Consider the following 25,176-nt stretch of genomic DNA (forward strand, 5'->3'; position numbering starts at 1 on the left):
CCTTAAATCCGCCACTGACTTCGCCCTCCCCTACAACCCCCCCCCCCCCTCCTCCACTGGACTCACTAGGGATCTTAAGACAGTCCCCAGACATCCAGCAGTTTACTGCATATTTTCGTTCAGAATTATCTAGATCAACCAGTGGTTAAATAGGAGACTAGTTTGAATATGCTGATCACCTTAGACGCATAAAAGCGATCAATTAATTGGGGGGGGGGGGGGGGGGTACGCCATTACACGTAGCAAATACTGTACATTCCTGCGAAACGTGGCTCCTGAACTTTACCTCTTCAGCATCTCGCACATTACCAAATTCGATAAACGTTAACTTAAGATTAATCCATTGAATAGTTGTAACAAACCAAACTCGATGGGACCCAAGAGCCGTCCCCCGAATCTACTGAATTCTGACTAAATAAAAATGTGCATGCTTTTCTGGACAGTTCTATTTTTTTTTTTTAATTATCAGGGTGGGGACGATTCGCCATTACTAGAGCTAACTACATGTACGTATTTTAAAAAATAACTAGTCCTGCATGCAATGATGCATGACCTGGTCGCGGTAGCTCAGTATATCGCTTGGTTTGTGGGCGAGAGGTCGTGAGTTCGAGAACCGTTACTGTCATTGCCGCATCAAACCTAAGACATAAACAAAGACAGTGTTTTTAAGGTCATTACGGAAAGACCGTTTGGCAAAAAGAGCACTCACTGCACATAAAGAAACGTCACTGCTACGGCCCTGTGTGCTAAGGACGTCTACATTTGTGGTACATCAGTGAATAACTAATGAAATCCTTCGTAACATATCATTCAAAATAAACATTCCCTGGATAATTAAATGAAAAATTATACAATGCAAATGGAAAATATAGAATACAAATGGAAAATCATACAATACAAATGGAAATTATACAATACATTACAAATGGAAATTATACAATGCAAATGAAAAATTATACAATGCAAATGGAAAATATAGAATACAAATGGAAAATTATACAATACAAATGGAAAAAATCAAATATTGCAACGTTTGACATGCCATACACTTTAATACAGACGAAAGATGTTTACGCGTACAATGTGCAGACGAACTTGCTGACTTCCCGATACTCCTGCCTTGTAGTCTCACCGCTAGCCTGTCTAGCTAGTGAAAAATCCTTGATCAATAAATTGCTTGGATTAAAACAAAAATCTACGACAAACTTCTTTTCTGCATTTGAGTCTGATTTGTGTTTGTCAACCATTATAATTCTTATAAAGCATCTTCCTGTGATTAAATTAATCCTTCGATGTTTATGTTTACAGTTACACGTACCTATTATATACCCACGGACTAGGAAAAAATCATGATAATGACACTGAGCAAGTAAATCTGTGGAATTAACGCATGAAGGAAAGACTGGCGTAGATATCAATTCATTTTTTCATGAAGAAATTGATTCAATGTGCATGACTGAACGAATCTAAGAATATGGGCATAAAATACATGCGTCCATCCCCGACATTTTATTTAATGTCTTTCGGTATATAAAACATGGACGTCACCCAAGCCTCTCTGTGAATGTTAGATACCGGGAGCCAGAAACGTTATCTAACATGGATGGGTGAAGTGAAGTGTGGGTGAAATGTGGACTTAAAGTTTTATTACTTTTATGCTAGACTTCATAATTAAAATACATTTAAACACGAGACGTTACCGGTGTGTGTGTGTGTGTTGGGGGGGGGGGGGGGGGGGGGGGTCCTCCACCAGGAACCTAAAAGCGGCCCACAGACCCCTTGATTCCGAGATGTTTTCCACTTCACTCTAAACTGAAATCCTAGATCCACCCATGCCTATGCTGTGTTAGCTGCAGAACTGTAGCTCTCTGAAAAAATATTTTGACATAACAGAGAGCTACAGACCACCCCTTATAAAAACCTTCGATTTACGGCGCACAAAAAGCTGCGCACGGTTGAGGCCTTATATCGTTGTATTCTTGAGTTGCTGTCTCATAAATTTAATATCAAAAAACTCTTAACATATTTTCCTATTATACTTGTGTCTAAACATATCTTCAAATATCCATTAATTCAATTCAATTATTTATTGATTCACCAATCATGTTGGCATACAATCATGTTACACAATATGAGATATATAATGGCAATAAACTAATTACTAACAGTTCATTTACATATATGTAAATACAAGTATATATTTGATATGTACCTGTGATATTAGACTATGTATGCAATATAGTATTGCATATTACATAAATTAAATGTAGTTATAGCACCCTACTTTTGGTGCGCAATTCAAAACATTCATGTAAAAATTCACAAAACCTTCTAGCATGAACTACATTGACAGGATTGCATAGTACTTTACAATGGTTTTCCTTTGATATATCATCGTCTGATTAAAGCCCCATACGACCTGAAAACCCCCAGCTTCAAATGACTTACTATTATGTCAAAATATTTTTTCAGAGAGCTACAGTTCTGCAGCTAGTAAATTTGATGATCCCAGGGGTAGGGGTTCTGACCTCAGGGTGGGGCTAAAGTTAGTATATACAGTGTAGTATTTATGTGTAAGTTTGCTGATACTGTATAAAATCTAAATGCATACTTAGGAATAGCAGAAAATGATGTACAAAAAATGTTGAATTTCACAACCCAGGGTTTTCGCTCTAGGATGGGTCCAAATTGATCATGGCCGAGTGGTTAGAACATCGTGCTCAAAATCACAGAGCCTCTCACCTCTGTCGGCGCGGGTTCGAATCCTGCTCGTGAAGGTAAGTGAGAAAGTTTCCCAGTTTACTCTCGGAAGGCAGGGCCGTAAGTAGGGTTCTAAATCAGGGGAGGCAGGGGATTGGGGGCCGCCGATTGACTTTACGACTGAAAATGACACTTTTTAAATCCCAATTTATCATGTTTGTGTTTCATTTGTACTATGTAAAGAATCGTAATATGGTGTCAAAGACAAAGGTGCTTGTCTTCATTTTAAACATATATCCTATAATATAACATTTATATAATTTTATTTTCTTTTTTGCCAAAAAATCAGACGAGGCAGTTGCCTCGTCTGCCTCATCGGCAGTTACGGCCCTGGAAGGTCGGTGGTCTTTTCCCAGGTACATTGTATCTGGGTTCTCTCTTCCACCAATAAAAACTGGGCGCCACCATGTAACTGAAAAATTGTGGCGGAAAACATCAATCAATCAATCATGTCTTTTAATGTTAATACATCTATTATATCTTGTAAAGCCTTCCATAGGTGTATGCTCTTTTGAGGGCATTTGACTTTTTAAGAACACATCTTGTTTTATACTGTTGCTGGACATTAGAATTTAGCGTTGATATTCAGAACAGGAATTTCTTAGCCCTTGGGAGTAGTGATACTTTTTCACTAGTACTGATGTGGCCGATAAGGCCTGTGGGCCCCTTGTTTCATGACAGTGTGGATAGGGATATTCTTTGAACATTATATTTGTAGACTGGAACTCAGTCCTGTATTGTATTTGTGATGTTGAGTGTGATGTCCGTTTGGGCCCAAATATGGAATAAATCATGTATCATATTTAAAACAATTTAACTAGAGGTGAATTGATTGTTGAACTTCAGAAGTACCATATCATAATGGGATGTAAATGAAGCAAACATTTTGAGTTTCAATAACGTGGTTAATGCTATGTTGCGCATGTCTGCCACTCGGATTTGCACGTCGCGTTTTTAACATTTTTAACACATACACGCGCACACACACCCACCCACCCACCCATCCCAAAAAATCCAATGATATCAACATATTCTTATAGATTTAGTCTATTCTGTTTTTAACTCACCTGAGCCAAAGGCTCACGTGAGCTTTTCTGATCAAAATTTGTCGGTTGTCTGTCGGCGTCGTAAACTTCTCACATTTTCGACTTCTTCTAAAGAACCACTGTACTGGGCCAATTTCAACCAAACTTGCCACAAAGCATCCTTGGGTGAAGGGCTTTCAAGTTTGTTCAAATGAAGGGCCATGTCCCTTTCAAAGTGGATAAAATCACAAAAATGCAACAATAGGGCGGGGTCATTTTAAAATCTTCTCAAAAACCACTAGGCCAGAAAAGCTGAAATTTACATGAAAGCTTCCTGATATAGTGCAGATACAAGTTGTTCAAATCATGGCCCCGGGGGTGGGATGGGGCCACAATAGGGGATCAAAGTTTTACATATTAATATATAGGATAAATCTTTAAAAATCTTCTTCTCAAGAACCACTAAGCCAGAAAAGCTGAGATTTACATGAAAGCTTCCTGACATAATGCAGATTCAAGTTTGTTAAAACCATGGTCCCCGGGGTTGGGGTGGGGCCACAATAGGGGATCTACACGGATCAATACGAAGGATTTTCTTCCGGGACGATCAGAGGAATTTTTTTTATTAACAAAGTTTTACATACAAATATATAGGATAATCTTTAAAAATCTTCTTCTCAAGAACCACTGAGCCAGTAAAGCTGATATTTACATGAAAGCTTCTTGACATATTTCATTTTGTTAAAATCATGGCCCCCAGGTGTAGGATGGGGTCACGGGGGGGGGGGGGGGGGGTCAAAGTTTTGCATACAAATATATAGGGAAAATCTTTAAATATGAGCCAAGGTGACTCAGTCACTCAGGTGAGCGATGTGGCCCTTAATTGGGTCTCTTGTTTAAATATTGCTATATGGCCTGGGATCATTAGAATTTTTTGAGAAATATGTGAGTATACTAAAAAAAAAGAAAAAAAAAGAAAACAACAACAAAAAAAACAACAAACAAACAAAATAAAAACCCCGATCAAATCAATCACCATTGGTCGACAGTAAGTCATTCATTGACTATATCCTGACTTAGTTCTGTACACTGGGAGTCCGCAGGAATCGTGCACACATTGTGTAACCTCAGGTGGAGAGGCGTGAATGTGGGAATAGACTCAGTGTAACACGCTCGTAAACAGCGGGGGTCCTCTACTCTAACTTTAAAATAAAAATAAATAAATACTCATACTGTTATGTAGAACTACAAGGAATAAATGTCGTAGAAGCTGTTTGAACTATGGGATATACAATAAACACAGCAGGTAATCTGCATGCAGAAATTCACCCCGTCAATAATCACAACTTTTTATTCTATATATTTTTATTTTGTTGTTATACATAGGTCAGAACTTTCATCTAGAAATAAATCACAATTGCAAAAACGAGAGAGAGAGAGAGAGAGAGAGAGAGAGAGAAGAGCGATCGATGCGCAAAAACTGCATGCAGATCGTGCACAATCGGTTAAGGGACGATTTGAAAAGCGAGTTCTAAACATCTGTGTCGGCATAACCTAGATTTACAAATCCCGAGTGTTGTCGACTCCCCACCCGGCGACTGTCGGCCCAAGCGATGTGTGTCGTAGTGTAAACGAGCAACTGCAGACCGCACCTGCAATGTCTAACATTGTGTGAAATATTTAATCATGGATTCTCTGTTGCAGCTGTGTGTTTGTATTCTGTTGTCTGGGACCTTCTCTTACATGAGTAAGTCTATAGTGTAATGTAATAAGATTAAGAAATGTTCTTTTATTTAATTAGTGACAACAATATGGTTCATTTATCCACCAGCTCTCTAACTACTTTGACCTCGCTGATAAAAATAAAATGCAGACAAACATGGCGATAGCATAAAAAAAAACAAAAAAAAAAACAACCCGCAGCGTTCTCGTTTCGGTGTATGCTGTGTGACCTAATTCTGTCGTAACCTGTCTCGCCGTCTGTTGACCTTATCCGCCAAAGGTCATGTGCACTGACCATTGATTTCAGGCATGTATTCGGTTCTTGTACGTATTAATATGACCTCACTATCTCGTACTTCGTTTAAAAATTTCCAAATGGAATGAGATTCCATATGAACATATTCAAAGGCGTGATGCTAGATGGTGTTCCAGTATAACATTTCTCTATGACAGTGGCAGCACAGCGAGCCTACTTGTCCTTCCAATATGACCACTCGAGAATAGGAATAGGCATATTTGACATCACCAGTTTTAGGTGAAGTGCTTCAAAGTCGTAACATCTGGCAAATTCTACCGTAACACGAGGGGCCTCCGTTTTCAAGGCTTATATATATAGTAGTATACATGTACTTATTCAGTTATTGTGTGTGTGTCTGTACATATATATATATATATATATATATAGAGAGAGAGAGAGAGAGAGAGAGAGAGAGAGAGAGAGAGAGAGAGAGAGATTTCTTCACAATCAACTTCATCTGTTATACAAGTAATCCCATGCTTTCATTGTTTTATATACACCCCCATAAAACAAATAACCTTAATGAAGTAGATTAATTATAACATCATTCATCTGAGGTTGTGTATCACTCGATCACTATATAAAATGGAGTTTTTTTTCTGGTTGCCAGGCATTGACCCTCTTTTTGTATGGCCCACAGAGGTTTTTTGGCCCTATATACAGATTTGGCCTTTGATTTTAAAAACTTTATTTAGAATTTATGTTGTTCTTGAGCATTTACACTCTCGCTCTCATTTACACATTATAGCGAGCCTTTGATTTTAAAAACTTTATTTAGAATTTATGTTGTTCTTGAGCATTTACACTCTTGCTCTCATTTACACATTATAGCGAGCGAACCTCGCGTCGCAAAGCGACGCGACGAGCTCGCTCCAATGATTACGCAATTGAGTCACGTGATTTGCTCTTCATCAGCTGAAAAATGATGGGGACTACCCATAATGCTTCTGGAAAAATGTCGCCGTCACTGCGGAATACTTCATTGACAATTCCGTAGATAAAACAAATAAATACTTTGGAAAGTACCACAGATGATTTTAAATTCCAGACAAACTCCCCCATACTTTCGTACTTTTTGTTGTGGATAATTGCTTGATTTGAAAGAAAAACAGTTGCAGCGAATATGCTGACGTCACAGTGTACTGTTTACATCAACCGCGTTATATTTCCCGCGTAAAATGAATTGGCTCAAGTCGTGTTGTAAGATGTTATCAGGTCTTCACTCGTCTCAACGGTCACACCGTAAACATATTATACAAGTTTGTGAATATCACAACTAGCCAAATTTCTTAAATCATATACAGTGGAGCCTCGTTAATCTGGACACTTTGGTTCCCAGCAAAATCATCCGGATAAATGAATCGTCCAGATAACTGAATCACATATTTTCTATCTTTACATCAGGCAAAAAAGTGGTCAATACGAGTATTGACCGGGCCGGTGGTCAATATGGTTAAAACTGGTCAATACTGGTCGATTGAAAATTATGTGGTCATTATAGCCTGTGTTATTTATTTTAAATGTTTAAGTGACCACAGGGATTTATCTAGGTTGTTTTTACTACTGGTATAAGGTACCTTTCCCCTTTGGCAACAAATGGATATTTCCCCTTCCACAGATAAAAAATTCCCCTTCATTTGTGGAAACTTGACAAAATTATATGAGAATTTTCAACAAAAATCATTTTTTAAAAATATATTCCAAGTCATTTTCTATAATTGTCAGACTTACATTATAGATAAAATGAGTAATCAATCAATTTATATGGCTGTAATGATCTGTGGATATTATATTCCATGGATGTCCCCCACCACCATCCCCTGGAAGCTCAATAACTGCATTCTTAAAAATTCCCCTTAAATTCAAAATGGGTAGTAACATCTAAATGCTGGGTAAAACCCTGGACCATTATGGTAAATACTGTAATTCATAACATGCACTATCAGTTTATAATATACTTATAAGTCATAATATTAGATAAATAATGTACAAATGACTCTATTTAACACTTAAAATGAAGATTGATGAAACAATACTTATTAAAATATAGGTAGTTCTTGTTAAACTAAGGAATTTGAACAGAAACTTTTACATCTTTCCCAATTCAACAAACATTTGAGGGGGTGGGTTGGTGATGTTTTCATAACAATAACACACACACTGGTCATCTCTGGTCCCTGCCTATGCTTATTAACACCTGTCAACTCTGCTCCTGTGCTCAGGTAATGTCCAGCTACCTTTTATTCTTAATCTGTCCAGGTACATGTATTAACAGGTCTGTCTCCAATTGTCAAGCTATGCTATAGAACTGTGACCCTCTGGTAGGTATACTGAAGATATTTCGGTCAGTTTCAGCAAACCAAATATATTAAACTTATGAAATTACATTTGATTATCTGATGAATAATATTAATCAACAATTGATCCATGTAATGAAAAGACTTAATTTATCTTTATCTTTGCAAGAAATGTACAAAAACAGGACATTGGACAGTTTAAATCACAATTGACCAGTATTGACCACTTCGGGAGTATTGACCGGGACAGTTAAAAGCGGTTAAAACCACTGGTTAAAACCGGGGGCGGTTTTAACCGTCCAACCCTGCTTTACATAAGTAACCAATATGCTTACTTTATAATTGATGTATATGTAGTGAATTAAACACATTCTGTCATTGGATTTATAACCATTTGCATTATAGTAAATAAATTATAATAATGTCAACATTTACATGCATATCAAAGCACTAAAATTGAAATACACGTGTGCAATGTATTTGCATATGCTTACATTGTAGATGTATATTTAATTTAGCAAGTACTACAAACAAATATACAAAACTGTACCGTATGCACTAAAAACAAATATAAAATGAACAAATATGTAACTGAAAAACAAATAAATGATTAGTAAGTAACAATAATCATTTACACTTTTACAATTCTTAAAGGGGACACACGGTCATCTCCATATGTCACGATCGACTCACAGGTTCGGCGATCTGTCAAAACAATCTTCATTGTTCAAAGTTGATTTAACTAAGAATTTCATGTAAATTTGTCATATCGGTTGACAACATTCTTTGACCAAAATTTCATCTGCCATAGTTTATATTTCTTATTCTATAATTATCCAAGCCAGTATCGGCAGGACATAATCATTTAAGCTGATAATATTACAAACTACTACTGCTTCAATCTATCCACATGCACTTATAATTTTCATGATGCGATAATAACGGGAAAAAAGCGTGTGAAACCAACATCAATAGTCTATGAAATAATATGCTACAGATTTATTTACAAAATTCAACACTAGGCCATATCATTAAAAACTTTTTTGTTTGATGAACTCCGACCCACATTTTTCAAGTCAGGTAGGTAGGTTGGTAATTTTTGTTGTTGTTGTTGTTGTTGTTGAATGTCATGGAAATCAGATTTACAAATTTACTGATGTTTTCATTAAACACATAACGCTGCCAGACAGAATAGAGTTTAGAACATTCATTTTGTACACATTGTATATTATACACGTAAATCTTCCAATCCGTCTTCTGAAATTTTCCAAGGACGTTTTGTATATATTCATCACGGATGAGGACCTCTACCAGTAAACCGTTGTTAAGAAATAAATTAACACCCCTTTTTATTACCACCGATTGATTCTTCTATTTGTGGTTCGACATTCATAATAGTAATAACTTAAACACATAAATGCATGTGATCCATGAATATCCAAGTGAATTACATGATGATGGCAATTTACAATCAGTTTTAATATTGCCCAATATAATTTTAATGCCGACTTCTCCGCATCGTTCAGTTTGTTGTGACGATTATGTTCCATTCGTTTGTCTCAGTTTAAGAGCAAAGTAAAAGTGCCTTTCACCTATTAAATCGTCATAACATTTAAATAATCCCATATCAAAATTTCATGCGTGCTTTTTCAGAATTATATATAGACCATCAACTTGAACGCAGACTCGTGGTCCGCCATAATTTTGGTGAGCTATCTCACGTGATTTTTAATTTAAGTAACATGGCTTTCAAACTTTTGTACACAAATACGATCAGCCTCGACGGGGGAGTTCGTAGCTCCTTGTTCTATCTTGTTGGTAGATAATGTGGTAATTTGGGGCAGAGATGAGGTATATTTGATCGTTCATATAGATTAGTGTTTGAAAAGTTCCCGGATTAACAAATGGTCATTATCAAAGTGAAAGTAGAACCGAAAAATGTCCAAAGAACATTTTGATACAGTGTAACAAAAATTCTGTAAAACAACTAGTAAAAAAAAATGGCATCAAGTTTAAAACTAATTCGAAGAATGTCTACTTTCCAGGGAGCAAAAAAAAAATTAATTAAAATTTTCGAAGTGTGGAAAAAACGATTGGGTTGGGGCAAATTTCACGGGTCGGTCGGAGTACATCAAACAAATCAATTTTTATTTTAAGCCCTACATGCAATACAGATTTTATGTGCAAAAATTGGCAATACAATGTCTCGATCGGCACATGCTGTCTAACTGACACATCATCACAATTCCACCTAATTTTTGGGAGGTGTTGACAGGGTACAGGTAATCGCTTCAATTTGATACAATTTGGCTTGTTTTATTCATAATTCATGCCTTGCTAAAATTGTCTGACACAGACCTTCCCTGAAAAAAATTACCATCCGGCTTGACCGTACAATTTCCAATGTATTTTAACGTTTTGTAGTAAGATTTGACTGTCCGGATCCGGAATGCGAATTTCTGGATTTATAATGCAAAATAACGTGTAAAAATTCCGTTCCCCAGAGAAATCGGCTTGAAGGTGAAGCGTCGGGATTATAATGGCATCTGGATTACCGAGGCTGCACGGTACTCAGTATCTCACAAATTCGACATTCTCAGACTCCTATAGAAATGCTGATCATCGTCTGAGTGTCAAATGTGTGAGATAGTGTATATTATATTTGCTTGGCAAAACCTGACAAATAAAGCATCTGAGTAAATATATGATGATAGGCCCTTCAAGTTTCCTATTTTGATCTCGGAAGTTTTTTATGCAAATGTTATGATAGTTTGCTTCCCCTCCTCATATACAGCCCATTGATTTTCTTTCATGAATAAAGAAAATGTTACGATAAAACACGGTTATCAGGGTGTGCAATATTTTTAACCCAGTGGCTAGTGGCAGTAATAAAGTTATCAGCACAAGATTGTTACTTACTAGCCCATTATAACAAAAAGCCTAAAAATGGAATTGACACATGCATGTTGAAATTTTATAAATATATGCAAATCATCTGAAAGTTTGTACATGTATGTGTATTTTCTAGGTCACTAATGAGTAAATTCTAATATTCCTATACTGCAATTGGTCATCTTCTGTCGTTATCCATTATCCGTTGTGAGTTAACAATTTTAATCAATCATTTTGATAACTTTTATTCCTGGACAGTTCTTTTCAAATTTGGTATCAGAAGCAACTTGGGACAAGGGGGACCTAAATTAAAATTTCAGGAATTCTGCACCCTAGGACATGCAGTGTTGCATTAGGGGTGGAAATTTTTTTTATTAATTTTCAAAAATCTTCTTCTCTACAACTGCACATCTGTAAGAAAAAGGGACCTCGAAAAAACTTCGAGATACTGGGGGTTCGAGATATCCAAAATCGATCTTGGATATTTTTTTGAAGGAGGATATTTTATGCATAGTATGGGATTTGCATTATAAACAACAACCTTGTTGCGGTTTCTTATAGTTTAATGCAAGTTGATGAATTAATATTGTGGAATTTCAAAGACAAACATTTCGTTTTTATATATATTAACATCCAATTGAATTCACAATGTGTTTCAAAATTAAGATGATCGTGCCTGTATGCTTACTTTAAGTTTACTGATGCCCAGGCTCGACTGGCATGTAGTTATTGCGTTGTAATGAAAGAACCTATCACGTAAGAAACAAAAAAGACGAATTTAAAAAAAACAACTTTTAAATGTTTATTAAATAAATTTTCGTGTTTTTTCTGCACTAGTTTTAATGATGATCGAAGCGTATATTATTAAATGCATTATCGTAAATAAGAGCATTACCTTCAAGCGTTACTGTACTTCGACGATTTCGTGCGTTTATCTAACCCACATGTTAATGATATAGCATGTGTCATTCAAAACTCCATCCCTGGAATCGGGTGTGTTAGTTCATAATTGGCGGTGAACTTTAGCCGTAATGTTGGAAGGCTTCACTAATCACCCAAGCTGTTGAACCATTTATAGCGACCTGGGTCTACTCGGAAAAAGTGAGCGTGGATTAGCGGTCATTAATTATAATTGATGTAGCCGCAGGTGTGAATGTGTGACTTAATGACGCCAGGTATGGTAAGCAGAGCGGAAAATTGACTGTACTTCGAGATAAACCAGGTGAATTTGGGGTATGGGACCTTGAAAATACTTCGCCATAAGCGGAGTATTCGAGATTACCGCGTGTTCAAAATATCAGAAGTTTTTTTAATCAGTTATATAGGGAAAATGGCTGGGACCGGCGGTCGACTTCGACTCAAGCGGGGTATTCGAGATAAACCATATTCGATATAGAGATATTTTACTGTATATAGTTATTTAGAACAAGAAGGCCTAAGCTCTACCAAAGTTATAAATTCCATGATCCCCAAGGTAGAGGTTCTGACTTGAGGGCAGGGCCAATTTTGGAATATAACTTGTTTATACATGATATGTAAAACATTTAAAAAACATCTTTGATGCTTTGATACTAAATTGAAACAAAATGGATATTTAGAATAAGCGGGTAGTCCTCTACCAAATTGTAAATTTGATGATTCCAGGGGTAGGGGTTTCGGTATCAGGGTGGGGCCAAAGTTGTCAAGTGTGCTACAATATGTTTACAAAATTTATGATACTTTTAATTAAGTATCAGGTGATCAATAAGGCCTGTGGGCCTCTTGTTGTGATAACAACTAAATTTTATAGATAACTACATACCTTCCTTAAAATCTTTGATATATACTAGTTGAAAAAAGAAACTGTGCATTATTTAATATACGAAAAAATAATAAAAAATAACATTGAACAAATTTTATTTTTTGTAATACTGTTAACAAATGTATTTGTTACAACATTTCATAATCCATTAATGTTAACGTCGAATAACGTCAATTTCAGCACTCTCGAAAGACACTGGTATTCGAACTTGAATTAACAAAGTTAATAACGCGTGTGACCACCATTTGCATTCATGCATGCTTGACAACGGCACCTCATTGATGCCACTAAAGTGTTCAGAAATGCTTGAGGGATGTTGTTCCAGTTGTTGGTTAAAGCCTGGCCTAAATCAGCCAGTGTCACTGGCTGATTTGGTAAATGGCGTAGACGTCGTTCCATTTCATCCCAGACGTACTCGATCTGCGATAATTGGGGGAAACAGCTGGCCAAGGCAAGACATCAACATTCTGTTGAACAAAAAAGTCCCTGTAGTGACTACACGTGCAACACGTGGCCTTGCGTTGTCTTGCTGTAGAGTGATGTGATTTTGCTATCTCTGTATGAAGGGTATCACATGGCGCTGAATAATGTTGTCTCGATAGTGTACGCCGGTGAGATTTCCATTGACAATTTGTAGAGGGGTCCTTCCATGTGCTGTTATTCCACCCCACACCAATGCTACCTCCACATAATTGTCGACGTTGCACAACACAAGTGTCCTGGTACCGCTCCCCAACGCGACGATACACTCTACAACGTCTGTCACTGCTATCCAGATGAAATCTGGATTCATCAGTGAACAGAATATTGGCCCAGTCCTGTATTCTGAATTGCAGATGTCGTCTGTACCACGCTAGTCTAGTGATACGATGACGTTGAAGCAGTATTGGGCGGACCGCTGGACGTCTTGGTCAGATGTTGTGCTCACGCAGACGTTATGCGCAGTTCTTGAACTGATTGGTCGAAGTCCAGGAATGCTACGAGCAGTCAAACTTGCTTTCTGGAAACGATTTCTCAGGTGCACAAGTCTAATGTGGTTGTCCTGTCGACGTGACGTACGTCACACGAGGATGCCCAGAACGTGGTCGTTCCCGAGTGTTACCAGATTGTTGGAAACATCTCCATAATGACTGGATGGTGTTCCGATGAACTCCAAAGTGTCTTGCTACGATATTTTGTGCTATTCCAGCTTGAAGCATCCCAACAGCATGATTACGTTGGTTTTCGCTGAGTCATGGCATGACAGAAGGGTAAATTTTGTCAAAACTAAAGTGCTTTGCTTAACGAATAGTGTCCAAACAAACCTTTTACACTTCTTACTCCAAACAGTATTGACCAGTAAAACTTGTGCGTACAAACACTTTAATAAACAACATGTGTTTACTAGCCATGAAAAAGTCCGTGCATCTGAGTAGGGTACTATCCGATATTGTTCAAAAACATCACTTTTATCGATTGTTAGATTTTATAAATATAAACAATAAATATAGAAAAATTATACTAAATTTTATAATGCAGTTTCTTTTTTCCGCTAGTGTATGTTTTACTAAAATTTTCTTCTTTGTTTTATAACAGAAAGGGGAAAAATGCAACGGACCAGACAGGGATTCGAACCTGGGTCCCCTGAATCTCTAGTCAGGTGTTCTACCAACTGAGCTATCTAGTTGACCACTACATTCCTCCCTCCTTAAATTGTCTTTGCCCTCGAAGACACACAACCCAGATTCTTTTCTGTGCAGGGGTGGTCAACGGCACCAACTGTAGTATATAGGAGAGAAGAACATCTTTAGCTAGACTGGGAATCAAACCCGGTACCCCTGCATTACTAGTCAGGTGCTCTTACCACTGAGCTACCCAGGCTGAGTAGCTGGGTAAACCACTAACTACATTCCTCCCTCCTTAATTTGTCTTTGCCCTTGAAGACACAATCCAGATTCTTTTTCCCTGGCAGGCATTTTCACCTGTCATTTCCAGGGGCAGATCTACTGCACCAAATGTAACAGGAAGGGAGAAAATGAAATGGATTAGACTGGGATTCGAACCCTGGGCCCCATGAATCTCTAGTCAGGGCTCTACCAACTGAGCCAATTGGCCAACGGCGGTCAAACCCGATCTGATCCATTGTATTTTCTACCTTCCTGTTACATTTGGTGCTGTACACCAGCCCTTGGAAATGACAGGTGAGAATGCCTGCCAGGAGAAAAAGAATCTGGGTTGATGTCTTCAAGTGTGAAGATGTTTAAGGAGGGAGGAATGTAGCGGTCAGCTGGGTTTGATCGCTGGTGGCCAGATAGCTCAGTTGGTAGAGCACCTGACTGGAGATTTAGGGGGCCTGGGTTTGAATCCCAGTCTGGTCCGCTGCATTTTCTTCCTTCCTGTTACATTTCATTTGGTACCGTACACCAGCCCATGGAAATGACAGGTGAGAATGCCTGCCAGGGGAAAAAGAATCTGGGTCGATGTCTTCAAGTGTGAAGACATTTAAGGAGGGAGGAATGTATGGTCAGCTGGGTTCAATCGCTGATGGCCAGATAGCTCAGTTGGTAGAGCACCTGACTGGAGATTTAGGGGGCCTGGGTTTGAATCACAGTCTGGTCCATTGCATTTTCTCCCTTTCTGTTACAGTTTCCTCTCCATTATTGTTTATAAGTGAGGATTTCTCTTGGGGAGGGGATCTCTAGAAATATCATGCCCCATATTTGATTGGAAAACTATTAAAAACAGTAAAAAAGAGTTCTGTGATTACAAACTAAATATGCTTATTGATAAGAGGTTTGATGAAACAAGCAAGAAGAGATACATACGGGGTTTTATTTTTGTTTTACATGTGTAGTAAAGTAGGGATGATGTTTTGGTATTTATTGTTTGTATTATATCTTTCATTAATCTTTGACAATGAATTATGAACAATTTTGTCCAGGATTTACTTACTATATATGATATGCAGATCAGCACATGATACAGGAGCCTGGTAAGGCCCGTGGGCCTCTTGTTTTAGGAAATGATAGTTGTAGGCTATTTCGTGCCATGATTTATCTCAAGGGGCACCACACTTTAAATCGACCACTGGCTATCACTGAGTTTACTGATGAGCAATTAAATCCTGTATTCAGGTCTGTGTCTTTTAATGACATGCGCGAGGCGGTGTCCTGTGGCTTTACTGTCAGTCTGATTACCATAAATGATATAGCAATTAAGAAATCACATAATAATGAAAAAAATATTTTATGAATAAGTATAACTAAAGGCAATAATAAGGAAAATTTAAAATAAGTGGTTCAGTCTTGTTACAATTTGTTGCATTTTAGAATTGAAATCATAATTTACATTTGTCCAAACTCTAGCTAGCGTTAATTTACTAATCCAAAAGGGCATGTTTTCTCAGAATTAGAATTTGACTTTCAAAAATGTTACTTATAGGCAAGTAGGATGACGATATCTGATGTAAAATTTGTGATATTTTATTATCACAGAATGATAAACTCTATCACTTTTGATGTTACCATCTCACAGTAGGTTACATGATAACTCTAATATTGTGATTTGGCAATGAAATTATTCTTATTGTGTGAATGAATATATATGAAAAAATCAAAATTTTCTATAAAAACTGTTTCTTTATCGAGCTGGTTTGCGCGGTTAGCATCAAAAGACTGAAAGTTAATGATGGACGCCTCCATTGCCAGACAAGGTATATACACAGGTCTAGTAACTAAATGTCCATCAATTTCTAGCATCCAATCTTAAGTTTAATTTCACCTGATTGACAGGGGGGTTCATAGACCAGGTAAATTTAAAGGCGGTGCTTATTTCGATGGTCTTTAAGAAGTATATATCTGCTAAAGTGTTTTTATATTAATATGACTTGAAGTAACATTTTCTTGTTGTTTCAGCGGTTCCAAGTAATGAGGTAATACAGAACATCCCCAAAGTGATTGTAGTTAGGAAGAATTCAGCACTTGTGTTGAACTGCACAGACCCCTCCCTGTCCTGGATTACGGACTCTAACGTCAACTATACTTGGTTCAAGGACGGTCAAGCCCTGACCCTGAACCGTCGAAGGATTACAGTAAAACAAAATGGGTCGTTATACTTTCAAAGTGTTAAGAAGAAGAAAAGAAAACAAATAAACGATGAGGGACAATATGAGTGTCACGTTACTTTGTCAGCAGGGACCGTGATAGCCAGGAGAGTGTGGATTCAGATCGCTAGTAAGTTTTCTGTGTCAACCAGTTCATTCACAGAATCTTTCTGAAGCATCACGTTTGCTACAGGCAGTGCATTGTCAAATTTTATATCCATTTTAAGCTACCCATTTATATTCTTAAAGAGAAGTAAAACACACAACATTGAAACAGAATTTCTTACACCTTTATGGAGAGCCAACGAGTTCAATATTCTATCTTTGTAATTATGTATTTGTTGTTACTAAATGCGCCATTGGTTCAATGTAAAATAGAAAAATGTTAATCTTTATCTTGACATTTGTAGTACATAATGGTATATTCGTTATTTGAATGGCGTAAGATGTAAAGGAATGTAATGTCTGTGTAGATGCATAACAAGTGAATGCATTATTTATTCAATGTAAATTTGAAATTAGATCTTCGTCATCCGTATTTGAGCATTTGCACATTGCAGTTGCGAGTTACAGTAAAAAATTTTGGTAATCCATCCGATGATAGTTCGACATTCGAATTTGCTCATTCGTTTACTGCATTTGAACATTTGTTCGTTGTTTTACCATTATGACGACAGAGGGCGCGCGCTACATCGAATCTTTTGGGAAACAGACTATAGAATCATATTGGAGGACCAGTTTATGTGACATTCCCTCGGAGCTATTATTTTCCCGGCCTTTCTAAGTCCGAGGTAAATTATTTTATTTTGTGCAAGGAAGATATTTTGATAAGCAAATTCATACCATATTTTTACTATGAGTTTCATTCCTTCTGTTTATCATAAGTAGAGTTTCTCCTCCTCCGATGTACTGATTAATAGAAAAATTCGATTATCTAATCGAAATGACCCCCAATTATAGATAATGTATTAAAATTTTTGATAATTGATTAATCAAAATATAACTTAAAGTAATTTATTCTCATGCTTTCTTGATTTATTTTCTGTGAATGTAACTAATTCATAAGTATTAATTTGATAAATGAATCCAATGATAAAAAATACATCAAAAATGCATTTCAGAAATCACCCCAAATTTTTTACCAATTAATTCATTCTTCATTCAATAATAAACAAATTTAATACTTGAAATTAATCGATTATTAATCAATTATAGTGCGTCCGATTATACTGATAATCAATCATGAAAAAATATTCCGATGGTTCATCACTACGACTGTTTAAAAGGTTGAACACAATTCCCTAACAGGGCAATTGTTACACTAAAAATGGAATTGTTACTCTTTTTTAGTGTAATTAACTGTATCATTGGGATTTTCAGTTGTTTCCCCTCTATTCTCGTGTTTGCTTTGAGTAAAAAATTAAGTGCAAGAATACTTCTACATCCTCTAAATATTTAGAGTCTAGGAAGCGTATATTTACATATATGTACAAGGACTCTATATGTGGCCAACAAGGTTTATAAATAACCTCTAACAGCTAGACTAATCAAATAAAAAGATGTTTCTTTCTCTGCTTTAAACAGACAAAATGAGTGGTTTACAATAAAGAGGCTTGACAGAGGACAAGTGGAACAATTTTTTTGACAAGAGAAAAGTATCTCAAATTAAACTATATCAAAATGCCCTCGTTAATGTTGATTAATGATACATTTTTAACGAAAATAGGAGTTTTGAAATTGGGGTGTCTGAAATTGAGTTAGCTATCTTGTGGAGAGAAAAAGAAGGGGTGATCAGATACGAAACAAGTGCTTGTGGAAATAATGTAAAATTCAAATCTAGGCCATGGCTCAGGCTACTGATTTTATGGCCTGGCCTAGTAAAAATTATGGAAAAATAGCCCGACTGGTCTATTACATAAAAACTTTAAATATGTTACATTCAAGGTTGGCTGTCATTTAATGAAAACAACTGGTAATTAAATGATAACTGATTCACTTTGTTTACAAATATAAAACCCATAGGCGTCGGAACCGGGGGGCTAGGGAGGGGCTTAGCCCCCCCCCCACTTTTTTTTGCAAAGATAGACATAATAACCCCCCCAAACGACGTAGAAACCTTTTTGTTGGTTTAGCGACCCCCCCCCCCACCCCCCCCCCCCCCCCCCACACACACACACTTTCCGACGCCTATGAAACCAGAATAGTTTTTGCGTGTTTTAGAATTCTTACCCAATGTACATATTAACTATTCAGTATTGTGAATTACGTATTTCAGTGACAGCAATGTAAAAATGGTGGGGAAGGGGCGCGAAAACGAAAATCAATCCCAATCAAAGCAAATATGTACAAGAGTTCTTGGTCTCGCACAAATAAATGTAACGTCCCTGGTGGTATATGGTTACTAAATGGTATCCACTGTTTGTTTAAAGTAAACTCATGGAAAAAATCAGTCCAGTCATCTATATTGATACTTACAACAATGTTCTACATCAAGACTCTGATCAAACTACTTCAACAGCACATTTTCAACGACTTTTAGCGCCAACCGGTTAATGTTGAGTGTGCTAGACCGAGTGTTAACTGGTCCTCCTATATGATTCTATAGTCTGTTTCCCAAAAGATACGATGTAGCGCGCACCCTCTGTCGTCATAATGGTAGAACAATTTACAAATGTTGAATTGCGCAAATGCGAATGTCGAACTAACATCGGACGGATTACCAAACATTTACCACAACTCGCATAGGCTTAACAAACTACAATGTGCAAATGCTCAACTACGGAAGGCGAAGATCCAATTTCAAATTTACATTAAATAAATAATGCATTCACTTGTTACGCATCTACACAAACATATATTCCATTTACATCTTACGCAATTCAAATGACGAATATACCGTTATGCACTACAAATGTCAAGATAACGATTAACATTTTTCTATTTACATTGAACCGATGGCGCATTTAGGAACAACAAATACATAATTACAAAGATAGAATATTGAACCCTTTGGCTTTCCATAATTTGGAACCATACAAATTAGGACTGACAAGATTAATAAGATTCTTGTTCATTTACTTGTATTTGATAGATTTAGAATTAGAATATCTGATCAAGTATTCAAACTTTTAGAATTCACTATTTACATGTTTTTCTTAAAATATAGCTTGTCACAATTGACATGTACATGTAGCAACTGTTCCTATGATATTGTAACAGGAAGTGAGAAAATGCAATGGACGAGACCAGGATTTAAACCTGAGCCCCTGAATCTCTGATCAGGTGCTCTACCAACTGAGCGATCTGGCCACTATCAATCAAACCTGTACATGACTGCAACAATTCCAATGTTATTTTTAATTTAATTGCTTTTGATATCTTTACAACTTATAATGAAAGTCATGCATTTCTTCCGGAATGTGGTGCAGTTGTGAACAATGTGCACATGAATATAGATAAATATAGTACTAGTATATGTCTATTTTAACGGCTGCAAATTCTGACAGGCTAATTAGTTACACTACACATTCTAGAAAATCCTCTATAGATATTCAGCTTATCTTTATGACAAATGTATCGTTGATGTAAAGAGACCTCAAAACACATTAAATTATTAAAGGTCCTTTTCATTAATGAAGATTTTCAATTTGTGCTTCCCAAAGGGATGGTCTATGTCTGTTCAAATTCAGTGGATATATTTTCTTTTGTTCTTCTGTTCAATTACAGTTCATACACAATTTCTAACAATGACTTGAATGACAAACGTACATAATTATGTATGGCTCTCTGTTTTCGTCCGTTGTCATGCAATGTGGGTCATGGTTGTAAACTTTTGAACATTTTCATCTCTGGGAAAAGGGGAACAAAAATTTGGAATTTCATGGTGTCTGCCTCCCTGGCCGGAGCCTAAGGAGTGGGTTCAAAATAATCAAAATTAATGCCAACTTCAAAATTCTTCCTTACTCCTGGACATCAAGCAGACTAACTGTTTACATGATTACAATAAGCAATAATTTAAACCCTTTACCAAAATAGTAAAATTCATGACTCTCTGGGCAAAGATGGTTTTATATATATATATATATATATATATATATATATATATATATATATATATATACATGTAGATATCTTGAAAAACTTCCTTACTTCTGGACATTAAGGGGGCAAAATATTTGCATGAGCTCCAAGTCTTCTACAGTACTAAAATTGTGAAATTTTTAACTCCATGTTATATTATTACATGAGCAAGCAAGCATGGAGTTTACTACTGAATATTCCTGGAGTAGAAATTTTGGGCCCTATTGCAAATTACCTAATGATATAATAGAGATGTTTTTATATTCATGATTTTTGAAATTTCAGGCACATGAGTCATGAGCTTTGAAAATGACAATTGGTACTCAGGTGACTGTTAAAATTAATAACGATATTAACTCGAAGAAATTGAAGTGCAAAGGTAGTCGGAATAGAAAATCGTTACCTGATTATCGTTCCCGATTTCCTGAATTTGTGACGTCATAAGAGACCACACTTAGATTTGCGAATCAAAACAAATGCACGCCCATAGACGATTTATTCGCAACTGGAGGAGTTTTTTAATGGGGAACCATAGTTTGTTGCACAAGGATATCACCTTGACCACAAAATTAATGCAAATGCGAGCCACATCGACGATTTTTCATCGGAGGACGAACAAGGAGATCAATCAAGGTCCTATTTATTCTGAACCAGTTGAAATAATACTGACTGGTTAGCGGTTTTAATGATAAATGTATGATAATTTCAGAGTACATTCTCTGATGACAATAAGAGAAATATAGATAGTTATTACTTGCGCTATTTCTAACTCCATGCAGACACGCAGCATCGTTTTGTTTTGTTTTTCCAACAGGGGGTGGGGGTGTCAAATTGAAGGTTGACTGACAAAAAAGGTGGGCACCCCCTCATCCTCCTTTGGTTTTATGTGCCCAAGTACCAACCTGACTCGGATATATTTTATAGCCAGCATCGGAATTTCCTTTGCACACATCGTGAGCGCCGTATTTTGAATTTATTTTCATAAGATTTTTACAGGTATCGTGTGCAGCTAATTTAGTTTAACAGGTGAATATGATAATAAATATAAGTAGGCTGTAGCTAATTAACATTCTTTTACAGTGAAATTTGCAACAATAGGGCCTATATGAAGAAGAATTTACTAGACCATCACTTTTCTTAACATTTAACGTTATTTTCTGGTTTTAGATTTTGTCCCCAATAAGGAAACCATGCAACGTGCAAATTAGTGCTTCATTTGAAAAAAACAAATCATCCCCCAACTCTTGCATGACCGTAAAAATTGGTTTATTTCACCTAATATAAAAACTTGTAATTTCAATATCGCTCCACCATTTTCTTTGAACATTCTTTTTCAAAAAGAAAAGAGAGAGAGGGGGGTCTGATTATGCAACTTTTAACATATAAAGTTAAACCTATCCATCTTCAATTTATTTACTTATATATTCAGAAAGAAAGATTCTGATCAGAAGAGCTTCATATGACTATTTCATAGTCACATTTCATTTCTAAACAAATTACCGTAGATCATGTTTATGCTGAATTATGAATATCTGTACTACCGTCATTATACAGTCAACGTTTTCAGGACTTTCTCATCTTCGCTGTGCCAGTTGGTCTGTAGTCGAAAATAGTTTATAGAACTGCATCTGGTCGAAGATTTAATTTCATAAACCCATTAGTTTTTGCCAAAGTAGGGTGTATATGATAATGAAACTGATCCTCATCAACCTCAGCTCCGTAATCGCGTAAAATGATTGTCAAACAACTTCGAGTTCTGTGTTCTCGGTGTAAATTTCACAGCCATTAGTCTTTCAGAACGTTGGATCATTTAGACAAAAGTATATTGAAATACCTGATTTGCTACATTACAGTTGAATGTAAGCACAATGAACATTTTGATGGCTAAAACCCGTAGTTGTTAGTATAAACGAATACACATTTGCGTCAGGCTGGTCTCTTTTGACATCATCAAGCAAGGGAGATAAGTCATCTTACTATTTCGATACTTAATTCACACCACGGCAACATTTGACGATCTGTAGTGCCTGTTACCTCACGATTTTTTCTGAATGGCATATTTACACATGTTAAGTAAGTAAAGAAGAACACATTTCCGCGCAAAACAATTTTTTTTGAGAATTGTCTCCTATGACCTTTAAGAAGAGAAATCATGGTTAATATCCTTATCACATATTGACAAATTTCCGTTTAAAATATATAAAATATCCAGAAAGAAATATAAAAGAAAATGTTTGCTTAAGAAAACTGACCTTTGCCCTTGAAAAGGATGCTATCCTAAAATTCAAAAACCAAAGTACAAAATGTGCTGAGAATTGATAGGTTAATTAAAAAGTTGTTATGAACCTAATTGATAATTAAAAGATGGTTGAGAAGGAGTCCCCCTCCTCTGCACAATTAAATGTCCCTTTAGGGGATGTTATAATGAGACAAGGGTATGGTATAGGCGTTACCAAAAAGTAGTTGACAAAAGTAAGTAACATTTATAATAATGATAATGATTGTTTTTATATAGCGCCTTTTCCAGCGTATGCTGCTCAAAGCGCTTTACAATGCATTATTACCCCGGCAGACCTTAATATCTCAGGGCTTGAAGCTAACTTTTTATGTCACCAGTCCAGTCGGACTGATGGGGTATAATTTCAACCTGTCCGCAGAAAATTTTACCAGTCCAACAGAGTTTTCCAGAAATAAATTTAAACATATGTCGTTAATGTTATTAAAATGAAATTGAACTCAATATGCCTCAGACAATATTGTAACACTTAAATGTGGGATTTATATTTACGAATCAGATTGGTCTGATATCTACAGATCGAAGTATTTCAAATGTGTGTATACAATTTCATAAGTATATTTTCCAAAATGATCCTTGAGAAAATTAACCAGTCCCATTGGACTGACTAAAACAATTGTTAGTCAGTCCGCCAGACTTTTAACCAGTCACAGACTGACGGGCATATGTTAATTTTGAGCCCTGTATCTAGAACTTTCTCAGCCTCCTAGGAAGCATACAGTGCACACTGCAAGCTGCCATATTACAAGCTCTAGAGCACTAACATTCTAACAATATCTTTCACTATCTATAGCCAGGTACCCCTTTTACACTTGGAGGTACCCCTTTTACACTTGGGTGGAGTGAGGAAATTCATGTAAAGTACCTTTCCCAAGGACACAATGTCGGTCCTGCCGCGGCCAGGATTCGAACCCACAACCTTTCGGTCAAGAGTCTGACGACCTAACCACTAGGCCACCGACGCCACCAATCAACATTTGATTGGTTGATGAAAATAAATGATATAGATAGAGATTGATATGTAGAGAAATGTAAATTAATATTATATAGTCATTAAATTATCTAATAATGACTGAAAAATACACAGTGGTCACAACACAGCTAGGGAGAAAGCAGACACAGTCATGCATGATTACACAATATAGATACATCAGGGTCTGCTTTGTCAGCAGGTCTTGGACTATAGTAGACTCAATACACTTGAAAGCAGATACAGATGTAAAACAGAACCAAGGTTTTGCATTTTTATTTCCCAAAAGTCTGTGCGATGACAAAACTTTGCAGCTGCCAAGAATGGGGGTCTTGGTTATGTAGGCTTCATTTGAATACATGCAACATTTAATCTACAACATTGCACAGGCTACTAGAAAAAACCTGATGGAATTGGATGAAAGTACATGTACTTGAAAATATGAATACAGCTGATAAATGTGAAGCCATTATTCCTACCACACTTCAAAGTTTATGTAGGAAGACAGACTTTAAATTGTCCTACAGTAGGTACAACAAAATATAATGTAGATAGTAGATGTAGTATTGTTGTGATTTTGGGATCTTTCTCTTATTTTTAGGTTAACTCAGGTGACCTTATATTCTAGTAACTGTAAAAATGAAACAATAAACATGTATTTGACTGAAATATGAAAATATTTATGAAAATTGGAGGACGTGTTTCTTTTGTGTGTTGGGATGTAAACCATGATTTGATATTGTAAATACAGTAATTTCTGTTTTTGGATTTGATAGGAATTTCCAAAACATTCATCAAAAACCCCAAGAACCAAACAACGGTGCCAGGAGGTGTGAGTAGATTTGAGTGCCAAGTGAAAGCTACAGCGTATCAAGTCAGGTACATTTGGAACAAAGATGGAAAGCAGCTTCAGGCAAATGACAGGTACAGTATTGATATGCTATGTGAAATATC

General features: G+C 36.5%; 1 protein-coding gene and 2 non-coding genes across 5 annotated transcripts in view; all 3 read left to right on the forward strand.

Annotated features, from left to right (window-relative positions):
• Positions 1–4,582: 4,582 nt before the first annotated feature.
• The window catches only part of LOC125662008 (protogenin-like), a 101,493-nt gene continuing 80,899 nt past the window's right edge, over positions 4,583–25,176 (forward strand). For 2 of the 3 annotated variants that reach the window (XM_048894170.2, XM_048894171.2), the window contains exons 1-3: positions 4,583–5,532; positions 16,689–17,006; positions 24,999–25,146. In XM_048894170.2, the coding sequence (XP_048750127.2) occupies positions 5,472–5,532; positions 16,689–17,006; positions 24,999–25,146 (527 nt within the window). In that variant the 5' untranslated portion in view covers positions 4,583–5,471. Of the gene's footprint in view, positions 5,533–16,248; positions 16,487–16,688; positions 17,007–24,998; positions 25,147–25,176 lie in introns of those variants that run through there. The other variant, XM_048894172.2, reaches the window with a different exon arrangement.
• Trnas-gga (transfer RNA serine (anticodon GGA)) lies at positions 15,080–15,152 on the forward strand. Its single transcript has one exon. It is a non-coding gene; the product is annotated as a tRNA-Ser (tRNA).
• Positions 15,321–15,393, forward strand: Trnas-gga (transfer RNA serine (anticodon GGA)). Its single transcript has one exon. It is a non-coding gene; the product is annotated as a tRNA-Ser (tRNA).

The sequence above is a fragment of the Ostrea edulis genome, chromosome 8 (genome assembly GCF_947568905.1).
Source record: "Ostrea edulis chromosome 8, xbOstEdul1.1, whole genome shotgun sequence".
In the NCBI taxonomy this organism is placed as follows: domain Eukaryota; kingdom Metazoa; phylum Mollusca; class Bivalvia; order Ostreida; family Ostreidae; genus Ostrea; species Ostrea edulis.